This window comes from Meles meles, chromosome 10 (genome assembly GCF_922984935.1).
Source record: "Meles meles chromosome 10, mMelMel3.1 paternal haplotype, whole genome shotgun sequence".
NCBI lineage: Eukaryota > Metazoa > Chordata > Mammalia > Carnivora > Mustelidae > Meles > Meles meles.
In genome coordinates, this window is record NC_060075.1 from 20,010,327 (window position 1) to 20,036,228 (window position 25,902).

Sequence of the window (25,902 nt, forward strand, 5' to 3'; positions counted from 1 at the left end):
AATGTAGTGACTCTGTAGGGGTGACCGCGGCGTGTAGGAAATGGATCTCCATAGAGCTTTACTATCATTATGTTGCGGGTTATTTGTTACATGATGTAGAAAATCGTATCAGTGGTTATCTTTCATTCCTTTTATCTGACTTAGCTTAACCTCAGTTGATTGCTTAAGTCAGTGACCAAGAATTTTTCATCAGCTGTCCTTGATAACATATTATCATTCATCATACTAGGACCACTGGTGGTATCAATTGGAAAAATCTAAATGGAAGACAAAAAATTAAATGCTACTTGAAACAATGAAGTGCGAAGAGAATATTTTGGCTCTCTAAGGCTCCCTCTCCCCCATCTTCTTCCTGTATTTAATATGGCTATCGAATATTCTTTTTCTGACACTTTGGATCTCATAATTTTCAATACAAAAGAACTCTTCAGCAAGTAGCTCTTGTGTGGTATGCTTCTAGGTAGCACAGTTAGGAACCATGCTATAACTTCTGCTCCCCCAGACATTACAGTACTGGTGTATGATCGTACTTTCTTTGAGTGATTTGCCTTGTAAGAATACATAGTCTAGGATGCCTGGGTGGCCCAGTGGGTTAACCCTCTGCCTTCGGCTCAGGTCGTGATCTCAGGGTCCTGGGATTGAGTCCCACATCCGGCTCTCTGCTCAGCTGGGAGCCTGCTTCCTTCTCTCTCTCTCTCTTTGTCTGTGTATCTGTCTACTTGTGATCTCTCTCTGTCAAATTAATTAATTAAAAAAATCTTAAAAAAAAAGAATACATAGTCTATTATAATGAGGTGTAGTCGTAAAAGGGAAAACAAAAACCAATTTTCTTTTCTCAAATCTTGTGGTACTCACTTTTAGACTCTTTAATCCCAGCTGACTCCTTTTTGGTGTAAGTGAGATTTGAATGTCTGTTCTGCTAAACTGATATATTTTGTACATTTGAAAACTGGAATTTATTGTCTATTCAAGTTTTTAAAAAATAATTTCTTAAATGAAATTAGGGAAGTAAAAATGTATTTTGGTAAAAAAGTCCAATTAAGTATAAAGAGTGAGAAAAATGACCCATTCCTCCCAATTCAAAGATATCATTATTATCACTTTATATATATCATTTGAGACTACATATTTATATGTATTTCTTTGTGATAGTTTCCTTCTGCTTTTTTCAGTACTGGACATACAGTGTACAAAACAATATGATCAAATAATGTGACCAAACAATGTGATCAGTTTAGTATCTTGTCCTTTTTGCTTAATTGTGAGACTCTTTTCGTGGATTAATAGTCTTTAAAAAGGCATGTTAATATTAGCACCATATTTCATAATATGGCTCTTCTGTATTACTGATGGACCATTTCCCCGTTTTGGGGTATTGAGCTTGCTTCCCATTTCTCATTGCTTTATATGTAAAATATAGGTTGCTCTTCCTTATTATCTAAATCTTTCTCTTTGCTACTGACCTTCCTGGTTCGAACAGTATTTAAATGGGCATGAAACTGAATTTTTAGGCAAGGCTTGCTCAACATCAGTTTTACTTTCCCCTTCAGTCTTCTGATCATCCATCATAATCCATGATTTTAGCAGTGTTCAAAGACAATGAAAGAGATTAAAATTCATTCTTGTTACTGTCAGATCAAATTCATTTACAATAAATACATGAACCTTGGAGCTCAAAAGCTGAAATACTTATGTAATTGGGCCTCAGCATTAGGCCAGATCCTGAATTCTCATGAGAGGCACAGCACAGTTTTTTCCTTTTTCAGGTTTTTGTTTAAATTCCAGTTAATGCAGTGTGATATTAGTTTCAAGTGTACAGTTTAGTGGTATGTCACTGAATACAACACCTGGCGCTTATCTCAAGTGCCCTCCTTAATCCCATCAGCCATTATAGTCCCTGTCCCCCGTGTCCTGCCCCCCCCCACAGTGCCGCTCCAGCACCCTTCAGTTTGTTTGTTTCTTTCTTTTTTTTTTTAAAGATTTTATTTATTTATTTGACAGAGAGAGATCACAAGTAGACAGAGAGGCAGGCAGAGAGAGGAGGAAGCAGGCTCCCTGCTGAGCAGAGAGCCTGATGCAGAACTTGATCCCAGGACCCTGGGATCCTGACCTGAGCCAAAGGCAGAGGCTTTAACCCACTGAGCCACACAGGTGCCCCTTCTTTTTTTTCTTTTTTTTTTTTTTGTTAATTACATGATCTTTTCTGTATGATAAAAAAATTGTGATCTCTTGGGAAATACAGTGTTAGCTCAATGAAATATTATACAGTAGTCAGGATTTTAAAAATCCAATGCTGGTGACTCTTCAACTGAACAGAGTTTCATTCTGTTTTCTAACGATGTTCATCATTGTCCTTAAAATACCTTCTCAGTATTTCATTTCGTCTTCAAGAGAAACCTCATCAGAAATTTATAGATAAGAATGTAAGTCACAGAGGATAAAGTCAGGAAGAGAACACAGATGTCTTTAAACCTGATTCTTTAAATAGTTTTGCTGTGCTTCTCATTGAGCTCTGTTTTTCCATTTCAGAGAAGTCAAATAAGATGTGTTTCTCTATTTCACAATCCTATGATGTACACACACACACACACACACACACACACACACACAAGTGCAATGGTTGTGATTGCGAAATGGAGATCTTTCATGTGTGACGTTTTATACTGTTTTCATTATTTCATAGTCATGCTTCAGATGCATATAAATTTAAATCTGAACACTATACTATTAAAATATTTTTATATTACGAATATGTCTTATTTTTTACTGTTAAATCCTTTATAAACTGTATTATGGATAAAATATGTTAAAGCCACTTAAAAATGTTAAAAGATGCAGTGAAATTAATTTGGATTCATTTAAATGACAACTTGTCACGAAATTAGAGAAGCTTTATGTTTACTTAGAGTAGCAGGGTGGGGGATGGGGTGGAAGAGAGGGAGGGTTTGGTAAGAAAATTCCTTGCGAGGAATTCTCAAATTACTTAGCAAATTATTTTATGAAATTGTCATGTACAGTAGAAATTGCTATTTACAGACAGTAAGTTGGTATGCTAATTATTGGTTTTGTTAGAACAGTTCCAGGGACCTTTACCTGAAAACATGTTTTAAAAACTGGATCCAATTGCTAAAGGTACTTAAAAATGGCATAAATACATTTTTTCTTAAAGTATCTTGCATATTTGGATTGTACTCATTCTTGCTGCCTTCCTATAATTTATGCTTGATAGTTTTCTATTATATGCTGTAGTGAAAGCTAATTTATTTTGGGTATTTATAGAGAAATTATTCCTTACTAAACCTTCACTTCCTTAATTTCAAGAAAGACTCTCTGTGAATTATTATTAGTCAATTTAGAGTGAGTAACTTTAAATCCTTTTCTCATTTTCCTGGAATACAAAATGATATGGCCTATTGAACTATTTGTTTGGTGTTAATTCTGATATTGTCATTTATGAAACATAGAGTTTTAATTGGCCAAGTCACTTATGAAACGTAGAGTTTTAATTGGCCAAGAATCATCAGATGTGGACACTGTTGATGGGAAGTGTGTTATGTTTGGGAAGTTGTTCTCTTAAAGGCATTAACCTGAAAATGTCTGTGAGAGCTTAATAATGAAAACATTAGAACAGTTGGTGGGTAGATGGGTATCATCTTGTATCTGTGTATTCTTGAGGTCTAACAAATGAGCTGGAGTCTTTCGGCTGCCATTTGTATCCACCTCTCCATTTCCATTGAATTCCTGATGGAGCCCGCATCCTTTGAGGACTCATCTTGAAGTATCAGGAGAAAAAAATTAGACAAGTCAATGATTGACAGAAAGTGGTTTGGGATACATTAAGTAAAATCAAGGCAATGTGTAAAAATGGGACTGGGCAAATGTGATTTTAGTGAGTATGGAGAGAGAGGAAGGTACTAATGCTTGGTCATCTTGGAGCAAAGCTCACATTGGGGGCAGGCATTTTGCATCCCCCTGCAAATTTTTATCTGTGTTTGGAAACTTCATACTACTATCAGTGCATTATTTGCGATTATCAGTGGTGGTCATACACACCATAAAATAGCTAGGTTCCCCATGTTTTTCTTGTACTGGCGTGAATATTCTAGCTCAGTCTCAAACAATGATGCTCAGTGGTGGGGCAGCACTGCTTCCAGATGGCATTTTATTTTATTTTATTTTATTTTTTACTGTGTGATGCCATTTATATGAAGTACATGCATAGGCAAAACAACTTTTCTATGATGATAAAAGACAACAGTGGGTGCTGCTCTGGGGAGTGGGGGATGGGGGAGGCAAAATAGGAACTGATTGGAAAGGAGCCCAGGAGAGTTTTCTGAGACAATGGAATGTTCTAGACCTTTTTAAATTTTACTTTTGTTAACATATAATGTATTACTTGCTTCAGGGGTACAGGTCTGTGAATCATTAGTCTTGCAATTCACAGGACTCCCAGGTGGGCATTTTAGAAATTCGTTGGGGAGCTCCTGGTGTTTAGTGGTATGGGCAGGGATCTAGAGGTCTTGCAATGCCTGAGAGAGTTCTGTCCCTTGAAGAATTGTCCTATGGGGGCGCCTGGGTGGCTCAGTGGGTTAAAGCCTCTGCCTTCCGCTCAGGTCATGATCCCAGAGTCCTGGGATCGAGCCCCGCATCGGGCTCTCTGCTCAGCAGAAGCCTGTTTCCTCCTCTCTCTCTCTCTCTCTCTCTCTCTGCCTGCCTCTCTGCCTACTTGTGATCTCTGTCAAATAAATAAATAAAATCTTTAAAAAAAAAAAAAAAGAATTGTCCTATGGCCTCAATTTTCTGAATGTCCCATCAGAAATTCATGCAATTGAAAACCTACTTACTCAGCCCAGAACTTAATATATAAGCAAACGGTCTGTTCTGCATGGTTTTAAGATATACTGAATTTTCTGAGAATGCAGCTGCTGGGTATCCATAGTTAAAGCTGTTGCCTTTGTGGTGACTTAATATATAAGCTCAAGATTCAGGCTGATACATCTTCTAGTGTGGTTACGTTTGAGCATTTATATAGTGAAAAGCCATTATTTTATTACACATTAGTTTCTTTTTTTTAATAGAACACTTAGTGATTAAAGTGTTTAAGATTTAAGATTTAATCACTTAGTGATTAAAAATTTTTGTGTCAAATTATTGTCTATTTCCAGGTAGTAAAGGGCATATTACAAAATGTTTGCTGAAAGAAAGCAGCATTGTATCTGGTGAGGGTGAAAACCACTGGTCTCAAAGAAAGCATCTATTTTCATTACTACCTTGGACAGCCCCGGGTATTCTAAAAGGTTTACATCCTGAAACCTATATAGCGCACAGTGTAAGTTATAAAAGTGAAATGTTACTGAAAGAGAAAAGTGTTTTATTGCCTTTCTCTGTATAACACTGATATTGAGGAAATTTGTGGATTGTTAGGAATATATAATCATGATAAATACGTAATCACAATAAATGTTTTACTATTATCTTCTGCTCAGCCTAACTTTACTGTGGGTGATTTATTTTACTCCTAGAGAAGAAGGTTAAGTACATTCTTGGATTTAAAGACAAGGCCTTTGGTATTGAAATGCTCCCCCCCCCTTTTTTTAGAGGGGGAGAGAGAGGAAGAAAGGGAGGGCAGGGGCAGAGGGAGAGAATCTTAAGTAGGCCCCGTACGCAGTGTGGAGCCCAACACGGGGCTCCATCCCACTGCCCTGAGATCGTGACCTGAGCCGAAATCAAGAGCTGGAGGCTTAACCGACTGAGCCACCCAGGCATCCCCACAGTCTCATGTCTTAAAGATGGTATAATAAGCAGCTCTGATCAGCTGATTCACAGCTTCCATAATGCTTTGCAGAGTAGCATTTTTCCTTTACTAGAGATGACGACTACATTGAAATTCTGTTTTCTTTACAATAAGTAGAGATTTGTTACTTTAGATGAAGGACAAAATAGCAGGGCTATCGATACAATTTTACTTCAAAAAAGAGGCTAATCTAATTATCACAGTATGAATTAAATAAAAAAAACAAAGCTCAGGATATTGCACTACAGCTTAATGAAAAATATAATGCTGATGTGTATTCTGCTGTCTCACAGTTTTAATATATTTGAAGTACCATAAATAAAATATGAATTAAGCATGGGTGTTAAATCTGAATTGCTTTTTAAAAAACTTCCCAGGAGAGGCCATTGTTCTGAAGTGGTTAGCTCTTGTGTTAAATAGGCCCTTTTGGCACCTTCCACTTGATGGGCTGTAAATGCAGGCAGTGGAACCCAGAGGTCTGTCTGTGGTCCCTTACTATTTCTACTGGCTAGTAGTGGACCAGTATCTAAAATAGGACTCTGTAGTTTTCTTCCTTCTCAAAAGGGCCATAATTAGGTCAGACATTTTATTTTCATTCGAGGGAAGGAAAGTCTTGAGATTGGGGTCCGTTGACATTTCCCAGAGCTGTGGATAGTTAGGTGGATCAGAAGGTAGCTTTTATTTTCGGACTTTTGAGTCTTCTTTTCTTGGGCTTTGATTACATACAAAGATAATTTAAAGACTCCCTGAGAAAATAATGTTGATCAGCGTTTAAAAAACTAAATATCCTATTTATTATTTTGTTTCTTTATTACTTAATCACTTATTTTATTAGTGATTAATGGATTTTTGGATAAAATACATTTTTTCTTGGGGAAAAGCACACACTAGTTCATAACAGTAGGAAGAGGGAGGATTGATTTATGAGTCTAAGTGTTGGAGTGGTATTTGACTTTATATTTACCAAAGCAAATTATTTAGGGAAGGACATTAGTCTTGGTTAAAGCTTTTTAGCACTTGAAGTGGGCTTGTCCACTCCGTCTCACTGTTATAAAATATACTTTAAAAATTGCACTGTGAACTTTGCAACAGGGTGGTAATGAGGAAAGTGGACTGGAATATAATATATAAATTTTAGTTGGGCTTCATTCCTGTACATTAAACTACTATATCCTAACAAGTAATGTATACGTTGTGTTCTCTAATCTATTCTCGAGAAACAACAACTAGTGTTCATCAGCCTCTTACAGTTTTGTTGTAGATTATTCATTATGGCTGCCCTTCAAACATGCACAGATTGGCAGTTTTTGTGAAAATCATCTTTTATTTATAAATTTTCCACCTAGTTCTCGTTTTATTTCTAAACTAGTTGGAGAGGCCTATCACTGCTGCCCTCCATTGCTCTCTTCCCACTGATTCCTGATGCCCACACTATCCGATTTCCATGCACTCCATGGGATAATAGGTAATTGTTAGCCATGCTGCCAGATCTTCTCCAGTGCCCAGCGGAGGCTGTAATTCATGGAACCTGGAATTGGCCATGGAGTCCTCCCACACCAGCACCCCAAGCAGTTACTGCCAGTTGATTGGAATTGGCGCAGGAGATGAAATCTCTTTATCATTTGTGCACATGGTATCTTGGTTCATTTCTTCTCTGCCCCTAATGCTGTTTATTCTTTCACTCCCCTCCTTCTTCTGATGTATTTTTAAGGTCTAATCCTTACACTTTTTTTTCTTCATGCATTTTTTTTTCCTCCAGAATTCACTAAGCTCAGCTATGTAGTAGTCATTCCCAAGTCAGCATTTCCTGCCAAGTTGTAAATCAGATCTGAATTTCAGGTTCAAATATCTAATTGCCTACAATTCCATGTGGTGATTCTACCATTACTTTCAATTGACTATGTCTGAAATGGAACTCATTATCCTTGTTGCCCAAACAGCCTCTCCTTCTTAATTGACCATCATGGGTATTAATTTCCTGGCATCTGGGTGCACCTTTGACTTCTTTCTCCTTCTGTCAGTCATGGAGGATCAGTTTTTCCATGAAAGCTCTTGTATCTTCCACGCTGTCTTTACTGCCAGTATCCTAAGCTCAGGTAGGTGTTCATCACCCCCTGCCACTGTCTCAAATTTGAGCAACCACCAGGATTGCCTGGAGGGCTTGTTAACACATGGAGTGCTGCCCCCTCCCCCCACGGTGTTTTCTTTATGGGTCTGGGCTGGGGCAGAAGTTCCTGGTGCTGTAGCTCCACGGGAAGGGAGAGAGGTAGGCCTGGGGGGATGAGGCTACACTTTGAGAACCACTCATTCATTGCCATATGCTTTCCCCATCCTGTTGATCTGCAAACCTGTGCCAGAATAAATTTCCTGTAACACCCTGTTTGATTGCGTTATTTCTGTATGTTATTTTAAAGATTTTATTTATTCGAGAGAGGGAGAAAGAGAAAGTGAGAGACAGAGCATGAGTGGAGGGGGAGGGGCAGAGGGAGAAGCAGACTCCCTGCTGTGCTGGGAGCCTGACCTAGGACCTGATCACCAAGATCATGACCTGAGCTGAAGGCAGATGCTTAACCAACTGAGCCATCCAGGCGCCCTGCATTATTTCCATATTGTAACAACTGTTCTTGGTGCCCTGTTTCTAAACATTTTGTATCCCAGTTTCTGCTTGGTTTCCAGGCCTCCTCATGATCAGGCGTAATTTACCCTTCTATTTTTTTTCTTCCTACAAACGTGCTTTTTGGGGGTTCCTTTCCATTTCTTTCTTTCTTTCTTTTTTTTTTTTTTTAAAGATTTTATTTATTTGACAGACAGAGATCACAAGTAGGCAGAGAGGCAGGCCGAGAGAGAGGAGGAAGCAGACTCCCTGCCAAGCAGAGAGCCCAATGTAGGGCTTGATCCCAGGACTCTTAGATCATGACGAGAGCCGAAGGCAGAGGCTTTAATCCAGTAAGCCACCCAGGCGCCCCTCCTTTCCATTTCTAATGTAGGTCCTTGCCCATGTCCCACCTCCTTCATGAAGCACTCCATGACTGCAGCAAGCCTTGGTAAACCTCAAGAGCACAATTTTACTAACTCAGGCTACAGTCTCTGATGGTTGTACCATATACCTTCATCTGGTATAAAGCCTAGCATAGGATTAAGTCAATGTGTGTTTCCTATCTAGGGAATTGATGGATTTCCCTAGTTTGTGTTATTCCTAGGGGTTACTTGATTTGGAAGAAAATAAACAAAAATAAGTTCATATGGTTGGCTGTAGAAGAGCTTAAGCATTGAAACCTATGGCAAGTACAGGAAGTTCATAATGAATACCCATCCATCTCTCCTTTATAAATATTATACTGTCAGTAGTGATGGTTCCAGATTTTTTAAAATTTATTTATTTGAGAGCAAGATAGAAGAGAGAGGGTATGCGAATTGGGGGTGGTGGGGATGGGCAGAGGGAGAGAAACAGATTCCCTGCTGTGAGTGTGAAGCCTGACATGGTACTTAACTCTACAACCTTGAGATCATGACCTGAGCTGAAATTAAGATTGGAGGCTCGGGTGCTCGCTTCGGCAGCACATATACTAAGATTGGAGGCTCGGGGCGCCTGGGAGGCTCAGTGGGTTAAAGCCTCTGCCCTGGGCTCGGCTTGTGATCCCAGGATGGGATCGAGCCTCACATCAGGCTCTCTGCTCAGCAGGGAGCCTGCTTCCTCCTCTCTCTGTGTGATCTCTACCTGTCTGATAAATAAATAAAATCTTAAAAAAAAAAAAAAAAAGATTGGAGGCTCAAGCCACTGAGCCATTCAGGCACCTTTTCAGATTTTCTGAAAGGAGGGTCCAGGAGCAGAAACCTGGTGATGCAATGGAGTATTATGCCTCCATCAGAAAGGATGAATACCCAACTTTTGTAGCAACATGGATGGGACTGGAAGAAATTATGCTGAGCGAAATAAGTCAAGCAGAGAGAGTCAAGTATCATATGGTCTCACTTATTTGTGGAGCATAACAAATAACATGGAGGACATGGGGAGATGGAGAGGAGAGGGAGTTGAGGGAAACTGGAAGGGTAGATGAACCATGAGAGACTATGGACTCTGAAAAACAACCAGAGGGTTTTGAAGGGGCAGGGGTGGGGGGGGGTGGGAGGTTGAGGAACCAGGTGGTGGGTAATAGGGAGGGCACATACTGCATGGAGCACTGGGTGTGATGCCAAAACAATGAACACTGTTATGCTGTAAATAAACAAACAACAACAACAAAAAAAAGAAACCTGGTGATGGTGGCAGAGGTGTGGGGGTGGGGTGGGGGGAGGGGAACTTGTCTTGAATTTCTTTTTGAGGAGCTGTTATACTTTCTACTTTCATTGTATGTGATTTTACATTGTATATGTTTGCTCTAAATCTTCCCAACCTCAAAAGTTGATGAATTATTTTATGTAACGACTGATGTTTGATTCTATAGATCAAACAATTATTACATCCTTTTTGAACATCTGTCATAGCCTGCGGAATATTGCTCCTTGACCCGTTGTTTCTCCGTCTTTTAGTTTTGCATTGTCCATGAAGTCTAGAGGCTGTTTTTGGTAGTTTGCTGGGTGGGTATCCGACAGACAGTTTCTCCAAATGAGGAGTGTCACTTCAAGCAACTGACCATGTATGTTGCCAGTGATGTACTCTTTTATCCTTTACCTTCATTTTAGTGGGCTTTTAGGGGAAGTGGAGGCTTAAGCATGAATTCAGTTCCATGAGATTCCCATTTAACCCATGGTTTCAGGGGAAGGGCTTTTGGCTTTTAGAGATTTTCTAGTTTGGGCCTTCAAGTTTACAGATGAACTATCCATCCATGGCCTAGAGCAATGGTGCGATTTTGAGCAAAATCACAAAAACCAGTTGTGGCAAAGCCTAGATTAAAGGGGAACTCCCTTCGTTTCCAGCTCGGTCCTCTTTGCATTTCACGGGTCTTTCCAAGAAATGTTTGAGTATGGCCACGCTCAAGACTACCGAAACGAAATGGAAACAGGTTTGGATGGTTTTGGTACTTTATTTGGGGTTGGAGATTTAACACTGTTTAATTTATAGTTTTATCCCCCATGAACAAAACACATCCATTTATGAAACACAAAAAATTAAGCTATGCATCAAAAAGCAATATCCAGAGGTAATTATTATTTTTTAATTTAAATTATAGATCTCACTTTCCTTGAGGCTTTGTGAGGTCTTGCAACTATTATTCAGGATATTGAGACATGAAATACTAGATGTACCTGGTTCTCAATACTGGTTTTATGAATTATCTACTTAAAAATGTGGAAACTGTAGCATGTGACTGATGAGCTTGTCTGGTGCTCTTCGGCTTCTGTGGCGTGGTATTGATGTGTGTTTTCCCATAGAATGGAACGTGGAATCGGTCACCGCGAGTGCTGGTTGTGGAGGAAACAAAGTTGACATTATTTGCATATTGTGCCGTTCAAATTAGAAATTTACAAAGGTATATAAATCCCGATGGAGCAGCAGTAATACAACAAAATAAGCCATTAACTTGATGCTGCTAATGTTTAGGTGGCCACACTCTGTACCACTGTGCCTTGTGATTCAATATTTATGGTTATCAATGTGCATTTACGGATTTTCGTTCTGACACTGTCATTAACCGTGTCGTGTAGGTGGCCTCAATTACTCAGCCAGGTATCTCGACAGACGGCGTTTCTTTGAAGGCAGTCTTAAGATACATTATCCTTGGGTGATAATGAATGTGACTGTCAACTGAACATCACACTTAGTATACTCCCCTGTGTTGTGTGTGTGTTGTGTTGTGTGTGTGTGTGTGTGTGTGTGTGTGTGTGTGTTTAAATCAGGTTTATTTGTCTGCCGAGTAAATGGTGCCACAAATGGGTAGTGGCAAACCATTACATGTTTCTTTTTAACCTCAGAGATTTATCCTTGTTATCTTTTGACTCTTTTCCCAGTCAAACCCCATACCTTTTATAAGACAAGGAGCAGGACAGGATTTATCCTGCAACCCATGCTGTGAGTCATTGAGTTCCAATATACTGTGTGCTGTCTTTCATTGATTGCATGGATGCTCCCATTATTCTACTTAAAACAATCAGTGCTCTTTTTGGATTAATGAATTTATTGAAATTATCAGATTAATGGATATTTCTACGGAGCTGAAAATTTAATTTGGCTGTGTCTCATGGTATAAGCTGGGGCTCAGCTGTCTCAATCCTGGCAGAGTCTCAGTCTTTTTGTAACATCTGCTGCTCGTGTTACGCAGTTACCTACATGTATGTCCCTCTTAGAGCAGATCTTTGTAGTTTCCCTTCAGCGTTTTGAAACTGGCATATGAAAATAATAGCCATTATAAATCTGGACATGACATCTATCAGCAAATGGTAAAACCAGAAAGAGAACTGGAGTAAAGAAAAAGATCCCAGAGGACCTGACATTTTGCTAAGAGGCAAACCATCATTTTTATTAAGTAACTTTTGGAGATTGTTTAAGAGATACTGTAATTGGGGAGGGAATTATAGTATAAGGATGTTGCAAGGGAAATGAAGGGAAGGGAAAGTCCTAGTTATGTCCATGTTACAAAGGACATTGATATGTCCCCTGAGGTTCGGGGAATCTGTATAAATCTTGAATCATAGCTTCAGTTTCAATTTTTTGTTTTTTCATAGATGATGAGGCATTCATGAAGTTCTTCGATCGTTTGGGGTCTGTTCTCCATTCAAGGAACTGTCTTGAATATTGTGAATCCCTCTTCTCACTTCTTCCTTCCTTGCTTGCCCTAGTTTAAGAAGTTTCTGAAAATGCAATTTGGACACAAGTCGTATAACATAGAAGGCCGGTGAAACAAATGGAATTTATGCTACACTTTCTCTGAGAATTAAGAACATGGTATTCTATTCCTAAGAATACTAGGCTCTGTAATAAGTAGGAGTTTCTTATTTAATGCTGAACCCAAATGAGAAATTCAGATTCTTAGAATCTCTAAAGAATTTAAGTTCTTAGAAATTTAGAATGTGGCCAAGAGGAGTAAAAGATTTTGCTAGGTAGTAAAGAATTAGTGTACTGGGGCGCCTGGGTGGCTCAGTGGATTAAGCCGCTGCCTTCGGCTCAGGTCATGATCTCAGGGTCCTGGGATCGAGCCCCACATCGGGCTCTCTGCTCTGCAGGAAGCCTGCTTCCTCCTCTCTCTCTGCCTGCCTCTCTGCCTACTTGTGATCTCTCTCTCTGTCAAATAAATAAATAAAATCTTTAAAAAAAAAAAAAAAAAAAGAGTGTACTAACCAAAACATTTGTTTAGAAGGGTGTTTACTAAAAACAAACACAGATTTGTTAGGAATCATGAACTGCTTTCAACCATACAAATATTTATTATATTCAGTAATAGTTTTAAAGGGGCGCCTTGGTGGCTCAGTCAGTTAAAGTGTTTGCCTTTGGCTCAGGTCATGATCTTAGGGACCTGGGATGGAGTCCCACATTGAGCTCTCTGCTCAGCGGGGAGTCTGCTGCTCCCTCTACCTCTCCCTTTGTCCTCTCTCTGTCTTTCTCAAATAAATAAAATCTTAAAAAAATAATAGTTTTAAAGAAAGGATTTAGGGCCAGACTTGCTATAACCATGCAGTTGAAACACTGGGCGTTTTTTTCACATGTTCTGTGGTCAGTGTTGGATCATCTACAACTAATTGAGAAGATGCTAGTGTTTGTATACGTTAAGATACATTTGCCATTGAGAGAGACAATGAAGTGGTTTTTGAGGAGATTTTTTTTTTTTTAAAGTATAGGGTTCAAGTATGTGAAGAAAATACCCTTTTGTCTTAACTCATTTTAAAAGCAAAGTGTTGTATGTATGTCAAAGCTGTGGAAACATACTTACTGAGCTTGAAATAGGTTTGCAGATTTCCATGGCAAATCTGATTTATGTGGCTTGAACCGTTCTCTTTTTTACTTTTTTCCATTTTACAAACTTTGCCAATCCCTAAAGATCTGCTTGGAAACTCCCTGTGCTAATAGGCAAGGTTGGCCTTTCCTGAGCTTCTCTTAAAGTAGCCCATCCTGAGACACTGACCTTTTAATTTAATAACAGTTTTATTTGAGAAAATGTTCAGATCCTGGGAGCTGAAAAGAGTGTTTTCAGAAGGGCCATTTTAAATAGTGGTCTCCACATGGTATATCTTTTTCCCTTCTGTGCTTTGGACGAGACCCATCAGAAGAAATAATATATTGTTGCTTTCTGTATTCTATTGATTTAAAAACAAATAACATGAAACTTAGATTTGCTCAAAACCCATTACTGTACTGGTTTATTTCCCTACCTTGGCTTTGATTTGCTATTTTAGATTTTAAACTCTTTATGCTAGGTCATGTTTTATCTTTTGTTATTTTAAAATTCTCACTTGTAGCTAAGGTAATTACTTTTTCAGCTGTGACCTTGGACGTGAGACCCAATATTGTTTTTTTTTCTTCTTCTTTCTTTTCCAGAAATAGCTGGGGTGTTAGAAAGACAGCTGTGCTTTGATCTCTTTACTGACCGAAAGTGATGTCAACCAGTTGGTCCCTTGGGCACGTCTTCTTCAGTGGCCTCAGGAGTTTCTGGCCGCTTGCATCCCTTTGTGGTGCTTTCTCAAGCCCACCTCTCTGCCTTGTGGCCTACCTAGATGACACCACCAGTGACCTCCATCTTTTTCTCCACCTCACCCACGGCGGGTGGAGGGCCTCACAGGATAGGCAGGATGGTATAGAGAAAGAGGATAAGCCTTAAAGCCACACTTCCCTTTTCTGCAGTCTCTCCTACATGGCTTCCTTCCCAGCCTCCCAGCTGGTCACCATTTGGTAATGGAGTCCTTACTGTTCCATTTTAGGTTTATCACATCATCATTAAAAAGCTCTCTGCAGACTTTGGTTTTTCCCGTAGTAGGAAGCTCCTATAATAACAGCATAAAATGCACCATGAAGACCTGGAGACTTACTAGCTCACTTAGAAAACCGACCCCATTGCTGTGTACTCAGACCTCGTACGCTGAGGTGTCCCTGAAGCCTAGTTCTAATTGTTTGAATGAAATGCACTTGAATTGTGATCGAGACTTTGACTGAATTTTGCCTGAGAAAAGTGTTGCCGTGATAATTTGAAAAAGTCCTGGGGGGGAAGCTGTGTGATTGTGCATGTCAGCCTTATTCTCTATAGATTCTAACTGGTATGGGAAACTCAAGAGTACAGTTTGTGTAGTATTAGTTGGGTTAAATATTTTTCAGTTTTTGCTACTAATTAAAGGTACCAGCTGTGAACAACTTGAAAAAATGTGTGATGTTGTTTTGCTTGTTTATGAGAAGTAGCTGGAAATGTGAGAATTATCACCTTGTGGAGTACATAGTCTAGAACTTCATAGCCAGCTGACCCCCATATAACCCAGTGGGTCCTGGTTTTGGATGAGAAAATTCAAAACTCAGGTAAGTTACCTGATTGATCCAAAGTTTTGCTGATGGAAAAACAAAGACTGTTCGAACTTTTTGCTGAGCTGTTGCTGTCTGTAGTGTCTCTGCTGATGTTTGTATTATTTTAAACCTTGAATACTGAAAAAGTCTTTTAAGATTTGCCTGAATGCAGGCAGACTTCTCTCTTATCGTTTTGTTCTTGATTTTCTGTGACCTTTTCAAAGCCAAGACTTGTATCTTTCTCATGTTACAGACTGTGAAGTAGGAGAGAAGCCAAACAGCAACGTAGTGTATAGATCAGAGGGACCCTGGAGAACATCCAGCTGAGAAAAAACAGCCTTTTGAGGAAAACTATACAGAGAGGCTAGTAACTTCCCTCTCAGGTCCTCCAGATTGTTGATGGCTAAGTTTGGATTAGACCTCCAATGGTATTGATTCCTTTCTCTGATTCCTTGTCCATTCTTCTGTTTTTATATTATTTTCTTTTTTCTCTTTACAGTTTTTTTGAGGTGGATATACATTTTGTTTGTCTATTCATCAGTGATGGGCATTTAGATTGTTTTCATTTTTGGTATATTGCAAATAATGCGACCATAAATATTTTCAATTCTTTTGAATATATACAGTACCTAAGTGTGGAATTGCTAGATCCCATGGCAGCTGCGTTTAGCATTTTGAGGACCTGCCGGAGTGTTCTCTATGGTGGCCACATCATTTTACATTCCTATCAGCAATGGATCAAGGTTCCAATTTCTTCACATTCTCACCGACACTTGTTAATGCTTGTCTTTTTGATGATACTGGGTTTGAACTGGTATATCATCCTAGTTTTGATTTGTTTCCCTGATGATGAATGCTGTTGAGCTGTGTTTCATGTGCTTATCTTTTTTAGAGAAATGCCTGTTTCTGTCCTTTGCCCATTTTTAATTTTGTTGTCTTTTTGTTTGTGTATTCTGGATACAAGTCTTCTGTCAGCTGCATAATTTGCCAGTATTTCCTCCCATTCTGTGGGTTGTCTTTTCACCTTGATGGTGTCCTTTGGTGGTGTTTTTGTTTTCTGATAATCCATACCTAGGAGAACCTGTCCTTATGGCCTTTTCCATATCTTCATTGTTATTGCCCAGTGTCAGCTAAATTTTTAAGGTTTTTCATATTCCATTGTGATTCAGTTTTTGCATATGCCTTGAGGCAAGGCACTTACAACATGGAGCTCATCACATAAAGTGTCTGCCTGGTTTTCCACCTAACAGGCTCCACCATTTGAAGTACTTCTTAAGTCCTGTGTGTACTCCTAGATCCTTCCAAGTTTTTCTGGTGCTTTCTTGGTCATGATTTTAGGTAGTGCATTCCTGGTAAAGCGGAAATAGTCTCTGCTTATTTCTTATGGATGGGTCTTAAGCAATATATAAAATTTGTCTATTTTATTTGCTATCATAACTGTAAGAATCTTTATAAACATACCATACAAACTTCCATTTTGAAAGACCAGATGTTTCAAATCAAGTTACCAGGTATTTAGAAAGCTCCAGCTGTCTTCTCAGCACTTTTCTGTGTCTCTCTGCAATTGTTGGCACTTGACGTTGAATGACATGTTTTCCAAAAAATATGGCTTTAAAATGTTCATAAATCATAAATGCCTTTTTAAAAAATAAATCGTGGGAAGGTGAATATAACTACAAATGATTTACTGTCATAAATGGTTTTTTAAACTGTTTAATTATATGGGGCACCTGTGTGGCTCAGTGGGTTCAGTCTCTGACTCTTGATCTTGGCTCAGGTCTTGATCTCAGCATTGTGAATTCCAGCCCCATACTGGACTCCACACTGGGCGTGGAGCCTACTTTAAAAAAAAAAATTGAAGTGTTTAATTATTAAATGGGAATGTTTTGGTATTATTTTCCTCTCCGACGTCCCTCTCTCAAGCCTCTCCTCCCCTTATACATGATTGTCAGCCTTTAATGATAGGACATCATTTTAAAGAATTTATACTTAATGGCTCAGTCCCCAGTGGGCAGTAAGCAGCTCCTTGAGTTTATTATACATTTTGGCAGGTGTGGAAATTTCTAGGTCTCCAGGGAACTTTTGATTAAATTACTCCTGAAGTGCACTAATTGGTCTTTTCTGCAGTGTTTAGGTAGTTCCAAGGAGACACTGACCAGATGGCAGAACTTTGCCCATTAAGATCTAGCCTCAGCTTTGTTTTCTTGCTTTTGTTTTTTAAGATAACACTGATTTTCTCTCCTTCTACTCTTTATTGATCCTAGTTTCTGATGAAGAATTGAAGAGAAGAGTGGCTGAGGAGCTGGCATTGGAACAAGCCAGGAAAGAGTCTGAAAACCAGAAACGGTGAGTTTTGTGGTATCTGAGAGCGATTTTGCTGCCCTCTTGTTATAATTACAAAACATTTTTGGAGAGGAATGACTGTAATAAGACTCATTATTTGTGTTTGGCTGCACTTCAGGATGTGTTGAGCATGAGAATGTGGCCGTTTTCAGTTTTGGATTGTGCTTGTGAAAGCCCAGTGTTACCCTCTTCCCACACTTGAGTGTGACCACTGTATCTCTCGTGTGGTTCTTAGCTACAGGATTGCTGAGAAGTTTCCTACTCTGTGAGAAGTAGTTCTTGGGGATTCTCCAGGCATTTCTTAGGCGAGTTTCTTCCAACAAACGCATTTATGATTGAAAATTGTATGGTCTACAATGGGTGTTAAGGCTTACAATATTGTAGCTAATGATGAATGTCATATTTGACATAATGTCCATATTAACACTAATTAACTCTAATTAGTAATGTACTCACTTTAAAAAGCTGGAGATGTTGCGGAAATATGTAAGATTGGAAATTTAAAATCCTCCGTAATTCTGTCCCATTCTTGAACATTTTAGTCTTTTGTACATCTATGCAATTATTGTCATTACTAATACTACTAACAGCTGAAAGAATGTTCCCTGAAGTGTTTTTGTTACAGTAGAAAACTGGAAGCAATCCAAATGCCCGTTAAGGGGACTGGATGAATGAATCATGGTACATGCCTGCAATGGAATACTACACAGTCAAGTAGATCCTTATGTGCTGATTCAGAAGGATGTGGAAAGGCCATAAATTGGAGAAAAGCAATGTTCAAAACAGCATGATAATATTTTCTTTTAGTAAAAAATACTACTTTTAAAGATTTAAAGTATATCCTTATTCATAAAAGTATGTGAATACATTTTAATCCAAGATAGAGTCAAGTGCTTCCCATCTGTGCTATTTCTGAAATTTGCATTTAGCACAGACTTTTATTATATAATCATGTGACTGTCTTTCTGCTGTGAATACTAGGCACATGCCTACCATGTGTAGATGCCTAGTGTGTATTTGTTTTTATTTTGGGCTGCTTAACTATTTTGTTTGCGAGAGCTAAATGGAGTCTAGTCCTCAACTGACCATAGGACCTTCAATGTATAATTTAACCTGGGCCTTCAAGATTTTATTTCTAAACTGAGGGATTTGAAAATGTTCTCTAATATTTCTTTCTGTTTGGCAGAGTGCTAAGCTATCTCTAATTTGCTTGAAATGTGTGGAAAAGGACATAAGTTTAGATTAAGACCACCATTTTCTCAGGAAATAGGGAAGGCTCATGGCTTAGGGTTTTAAGAAATCAAGATGTAATTAGTACTGCTAAAAGGGTCTGTGTGTATTTCAATAGTTTCTTACGCAGCACTTTATAATTACTTAATTGGGTTAGGTTGATGGAGTATATAATTAGAGAGTGAAGTTTAAATATTCAGAAAATTTCAGACCATTTTCATTAAGAAGCAAAGAAAATCGATATGTTATGGTAGAATTTCTTGTCTTTGAAATTTTATTATTTTTAATTGAATTTTATTTTAATAAGGATTTTTTGGTTAGACTCTCATATTTACTTTGCTTATTGTACTTCACATAGGATTTTTGTGTTCCTTCTTCCCCATAAGGTACAGGTTTTTGGTTACAGTAACGCCTTACTGCAGTGTTTGGTTTTTGTTTTTTGTTTTTTTCCCCCCCTTTGTTATTCAATTCCCATTTGATCTGCTGTGGTCTGTGGAAGGGTGAAGGGCACATGAGATGAATAAAAGGTGCCAGTGAGATCCAATTTCATATCTCATGTGGACTGGGGTTGGCAGTCTCTCTGTAAACTGGACAAATGACTATTGATAAGGAATTTATTTTCTGTCACCTTTAAGGAGAACAGAGGGTAGTACAACCTTTTTATTATTTTTTCTTATATAAAAAAATTTTGTTTGAACGCTTCTTCATGAAAACTTCCACCTGTCAAATCTTGGCAAAAAGGTGTGTGTTTGTCTATATCATAGTTCTTAGTAGAATCAATAGCTACTTTTTTTTTTCTTCTCTTTCTACTGGAGAAGAAAATTTGGAAAAGCATTAAAAAAAAATTCTTGGGCGCCTGGCTCAGTGGGTTAAAGCCTCTGCCTTCAGCTCAGGTCATGATCTTAGGGTCCTGGGATCAAAGCCTGCACTGGGGTCTGTGCTCGGCAGGGAGCCTGCTCCCCCCCACCCCCGGACTGCCCCTGCCTGCCTCTCTGCCTACTTGTGATCTTTGTCAAATTAAAAAAAAAAATCTTAAAAAATTATCATTATTATTATTTTTTAATTAATTAATTTATTTTTTCAGCGTAACAGTATTCATTGTTTTTGCACAACACCTAGTGCTCCATGCAATTCGTGCCCTCCCTCTTACCCACCACCTGGTTCCCCCAACCTCCCACCCCCGCTCCTTCAAAACCCTCAGGTTGTTTTTCAGAGTCCATAGTCTCTTATGGTTCGCCTCCCCTTCCAATTTCCCTCAACTTCCTTCTCCTCTCCATCTCCCAATGACCTCCATGTCATTTGTTATGTTCCACAAATAAGTGAAACGATATGATACTTGACTCTCTCTGCTTGACTTATTTCACTCAGCATAATCACTTCCAGTCCCGTCCATGTTGCTACAAAAGTTGGGTATTCATCCTTTCGTTGTTTTTTTTTTTTTATAAACATATAATATATTTTTATCCCCAGGGGTACAGGTCTGTGAATCATCAGGTTTACACACTTCACAGCACTCACCATAGCACATACCCTCCCCAATGTCCATAACCCCCTCCCCCTCTCCCAACCCCACCTCCCCCCAGCAACCCCCAGTTTGTTTTGTGAGATTAAGAGTCATTTATGGTTTGTCTCCCTCCCAATCCCATCTAGTTTCATTTATTCTTCTCCTATCCCCCTAACCCCCCATGTTGCATCTCCACGTCCTCACATCAGAGAGATCATATGATAGTTGTCTTTCTCCGATTGACTTATTTCACTAAGCATGATGCCCTTTAGTTCCATCCACATCGTCGCAAATGGCAAGATTTCATTTCTTTTGATGGCTGCATAGTATTCCATTGTGTATATATACCACTTCTTCTTTATCCATTCATCTAGGACATCTAGGTTCTTTCCTTAGTTTGGCTATTGTAGACATTGCTGCTGTAAACCTTCAGGTACACTTGCCCCTTCGGATCACTATGTTTGTATCTTTAGGGTAAATACCCAGTAGTGCAATTGCTGGGTCATAGGGTAGTTCTATTTTCAACATTTTGAGGAACCTCTATGCTGTTTTCCAGAGTGGTTGCACCAGCTTGCATTCCCACCAACAGTGTAGGAGGGTTCCACTTTCTCCGCATCCTTGCCAGCATCTGTCATTTCCTGACTTGTTAATTTTAGCCATTCTGACTGGTGTGAGGTGATATCTCATTGTGGTTTTGATTTGTATTTCCCTGATGCCGAGTGACGTGGAGCACTTTTTCATGTGTCTGTTGGCCATCTGGATGTCTTCTTTGCAGAAATGTCTGTTCATGTCCTCTACCCATTTCTTGATTGGATTGTTTGTTCTTTGGGTGTTGAGTTTGCTAAGTTCCTTATAGATTTTGGATACTAGCCCTTTATCTGATATGTCGTTTGCAAATATCTTCTCCCATTCTGTCAGTTGTCTTTTGGTTTTGTTAACTGTTTCCTTTGCTGTGCAAAAGCTTTTGATCTTGATGAAATCCCAATAGTTCATTTTTACCCTTGCTTCCCTTTCCTTTGCCGATGTTCCTAGGAAGATGTTGCTGCGGCTGAGGTCGAAGAGGTTGCTGCCTATACTCTCCTCAAGGATTTTGATGGATTCCTTTCTCACATTGAGGTCCTTCATCCATTTTGAGTCTATTTTCGTGTGTGGTGTAAGGAAGTGGTCCAATTTTATTTTTCTGCATGTGGCTGTCCAATTTTCCCAGCACCATTTATTGAAGAGGCTGTCTTTTTTCCATTGGACATTTTTTCCTGCTTTGTCGAAGATGAGTTGACCAAAGAGTTGAGGGTCTATTTCTGGGCTCTCTATTCTATTCCATTGGTCTATATGTCTGTTTTTGTGCCAGTACCATGCTGTCTTGATGATGACAGCTTTGTAATAGAGCTTGAAGTCTGGAATTGTGATTCCACCCACTTTGGCTTTCTTTTTCAATATTCCTTTGGCTATTCGAGGTCTTTTCTGGTTCCATATAAATTTTAGGATTATTTGTTCCATTTCTTTGAAAAAAATGGATGGTATTTTGATAGGGATTGCATTAAATGTGTAGATTGCTTTAGGTAGCATAGACATTTTCACAATATTTATTCTTCCAATCCAGGAGCATGGAACATTTTTTCATTTCTTTGTGTCTTCCTCAATTTCTTTCATGAGTACTTTATAGTTTTCTGCATATAGATTCTTAGCCTCTTTGGTTAGGTTTATTCCTAGGTATCTTATAGTTTTGGGTGCAATTGTAAATGGGATTGACCCCTTAATTTCTCTTTCTTCTGTCTTGTTGTTGGTGTACAGAAATGCACCTGATTTCTGTGCATTGATTTTTAGATCCTGACACTTTACTGAATTCCTGTACAAGTTCTAGCAGTTTTAGAGTGGAGTCCTTTGGATTTTCCACATATAGTATCATATCATCTGCGAAGAGTGATAGTTTGACTTCTTCTTTGCCGATTTGGATGCCTTTAATTTCTTTTTGTTGTCTGATTGCTGAGGCTAGGACTTCTAGTACTATGTTGAATAGCAGTGGTGATAATGGAAATCCCTGCCGTGTTCCTGACCTTAACGGAAAAGCTTTCAGTTTTTTTCCATTGAGAATGATATTTGCAGTGGATTTTTCATAGATGGCTTTGATAATATTGAGGTATGTGCCCTCTATCCCTACACTTTGAAGAGTTTTGATCAGGAAGGGATGCTGTACTTTGTCAAATGCTTTTTCAGCATCTATTGAAAGTATCATATGGTTCTTGTTCTTTTATTAATGTGTTCTATCACATTGATTGATTTGCGGATGTTGAACCAACCCTGCCGCCCTGGAATAAATCCCACTTGATCGTGGTGAATAATCCTTTTAATGTACTGTTGAATCCTATTGGCTAGTATTTTGGTGAGAATTTTTGCATCTGTGTTCATCAAGGATATTGGTCTGTAGTTCTCTTTTTTGGTGGATCATGTCTGGTTTTGGGATCCAGGTGATGCTGGCCTCATAAAATGAGTTTGGAAGTTTTCCTTCCATTTCTATTTTTTGGAACAGTCTCAGGAGAATAGGAATGAGTTCTTCTTTAAATGTTTGGTAGAATTCCCCTGGGAAGCCGTCTGGCCCTGGGCTTTTGTTTGTTTGGAGATTTTTGATGACTGTTTCAATCTCCTTACTGGTTATGGGCCTGTTCAGGTTTTCTATTTCTTCCTGGTTCAGTTGTGGTAGTTTATATGTCTCTAGGAATGCATCCATTTCTTCCAGATTGTCAAATTTGTTGGCGTAGAGTTGCTCATAGTATGTTCCTATAATGGTCTGTATTTCTTTGGTGTTAGTTGTGATCTCTCCTCTTTCATTCATGATTTTATTGATTTGGGTCCTTTCTCTTTTCTTTTTGATGAGTCTGGCCAGGGGTTTATCAATCTTATTGATTCTTTCAAAGAACCAGCTCCTAGTTTCATTGATTTTTTTCTGTTGTTTTTTTTTTTGGTTTCTATTTCATTTTTTCTGCTCTGATCTTTATGATTTCTCTTCTCCTGCTGGGTTTAGGGTTTCTTTCTTGTTCTTTCTCCAGCTCCTTTAGGTGTAGGGTTAGGTTGTATACTTGAGACCTTTCTTGTTTCTTGAGAAAGGCTTGTACCGCTATATATTTTCCTCTCAGGACAGCCTTTGCTGTGTCCTGCAGATTTTGAACTGTTGTGTTTTCATTATCATTTGTTTCTATGAATTTTTTCAATTCTTCTTTAATTTCCTGGTTGACCCATTCATTCTTTAGAAGGATGCTGTTTAGTCTCCATGTATTTGGGTTCTTTCCAGCTTTCCTCTTGTGATTGAGTTCTATCTTCAGAGCGTTGTGGTCTGAAAATATGCAGGGAATGATCCTAATCTCTTGATATCGGTTGAGACCTGATTTGTGAGCCAGGATGTGATCTATTCTGGAGAATGTGCCATGTGCACTAGAGAAGAATGTGTATTCTGTTGCTTTGGGATGAAATGTTCTGAATATATCTGTGATGTCCATCTGGTCCAGTGTGTCATTTAAGGCCTTTATTTCCTTGTTGATCTTTTGCTTGGATGATCTATCCATTTCAGTGAGGGGAGTGTTAAAAGTCCCCTACTATTATTGTATTATTGATGTATTTCTTTGATTTTGTTATTAATTGGTTGATATAGTTGGCTGCTCCCACGTTAGGGGTATAGATATTTAAAATTGTTAGATCTTCTTGTTGGACAGACCCTTTGAGTATGATATAGTGTCCTTCCTCATCTCTTATTATAGTCTTTGGCTTAAAATCTAATTGATTGATATAAGGATTGCCATCCCAGCTTTCTTCTGATGCCCATTAGCATGACAAATTGTTTTCCACCCCCTCACTTTAAATCTGGAGGTGTCTTCGCGTCTAAAATGAGTTTCTTGTAGGCAACATATTGATTTGTTTTTTTTTTTTTTTTTTATCCATTCTGATACCCTGTGTCTTTTGATTGGGGCATTTAGCCCATTCAGGGTAACTATTGAGATATATGAATTTAGTGCCATTATATTGCCTGTAAGGTGACTGTTACTGTATATTGTCCATGTACCTTTCTGATCTACTACTTTTAGGATCTCTCTTTGCTTAGAGGACCCCTTTCAATATTTCCTGTAGAGCTGGTTTGGTGTTTGCAAATTCTTTCAGTTTTTGTTTGCCCTGGAAGCTTTTGATCTCTCCTTCTACTTTCAGTGATAGCCTAGCTGGATAGCGTATTCTTGGCTGCATGTTTTTCTTGTTTAGTGCTCTGAATATATCATGCCAGCTCTTTCTGGCCTGCCAGGCCTGCCAGGTCTCTGTGGATAAGTCTGCTGTCAGTCTAATATTTTTACCATTGTATGTTACAGACTTCTTTTCCTGGGCTGCTTTCAGGATTTTCTCTTTGTCACTAAGACTTGTAAATTTTACTATTAGGTGACGGGGTGTGGACCTAGTCTTGTTGACTTTGAGGGGGGTTCTCTGCACCTCCTGGATTTTAATGCTTGTTCCCTTTGCGATATTAGGAAAATTCTCTCCAGTAATTCTCTCCAGTAGACCTTCTGCTCCCCTCTCTCTTTCTTCTTCTTCTGGAATCCCAATTATTCTAATGTTGTTTCGTCTTATGGTGTCATTTATCTCTCGAATTCTCCCCTTGTGGTCCAGTAGCTGTTTGTCCCTCTTTTGCTCAGCTTCTTTATTCTCTGTCATTTGGTCTTCTATATCACTAATTCTTTCTTCTGCCTCATTTATCCTAGCAGTGAGAGCCTCCATTTTTGATTGCACCTCATTAATACCTTTTTTGATTTCAACTTGGTTAGATTTTAGTTTTTTAATTTCTCCAGAAAGGGCTTTTATATCTCCAGAGAGGGTTTCTCTAATATCTTCCATGCCTTTTTCGAGCCCGGCTAGAACGTTCAGAATCGTCATTCTGAACTCTTGATCTGACATATTACCAATGTCTGTGTTGATTAGGTCCCTAGCCTTCGGTACTGCCTCTTGTTCTTTTGTTTGTGGTGATTTTTTCCGCCTTGTCATTTTGTCCTGATAAGAGGATATGTAGGATCGAATAAAATACTAAAAGGGTGGCAAAGACCCCAATAAAATGCGCTGTAACCAAATCAGAAGAGACCCCAAATTGTGGGGGGGGGGATTAAAAGAGGCTCAGAAAAAAAAAGAAAAAAATTAAAAAAATAAAACAAAGAAAAAAATATAAAAAAGAAAGAAAAAATGTATATTTTAGATAAACTAGTCAATAAAACGTTAAAAAAGAAAAGGGTAAAAGTTTTAAAAAATTTAGCAGAAGAAGAAAAAAGAAAGAAAAAAATTGAAAGAAAAATTGAATTAACTGCAAGACTAAAGAATCATGGGGAGAAAGCCATGAGTTCCGTGCTTTGCTTTCTCCTCCTCTGGAATTCCGCTGCTGTCTTAGGTATTGAAACTGCTTTCCTTGATAGATGAACTTCGTCCTGGCTGGATATTTTGTTGATCTTCTGGGGGAGTGTCCTGTTGTAGTGACTCTAAAGTGTCTTTGCCTGAGGCGGAATTGCACCGCCCTTACCGGGGGCCGGACTAAGTAATCCGCTCGGGTTCACTTTTGGGAGCTTTTGTTCCCTGACCACTTTCCGTAGAGTT

General features: G+C 38.8%; 1 protein-coding gene across 3 annotated transcripts in view; it reads left to right on the top strand.

Moving 5' to 3' along the window:
- Nucleotides 1-25,902, top strand: part of CHCHD3 (coiled-coil-helix-coiled-coil-helix domain containing 3) — a 286,910-nt gene that overhangs the window by 40,958 nt on the left and 220,050 nt on the right. For all 3 annotated transcript variants that reach the window (XM_046021609.1, XM_046021608.1, XM_046021611.1), the window contains exon 3: nt 17,480-17,561. In XM_046021609.1, the coding sequence (XP_045877565.1) occupies nt 17,480-17,561 (82 nt within the window). The remainder of the gene's footprint in view (nt 1-17,479; nt 17,562-25,902) is intronic.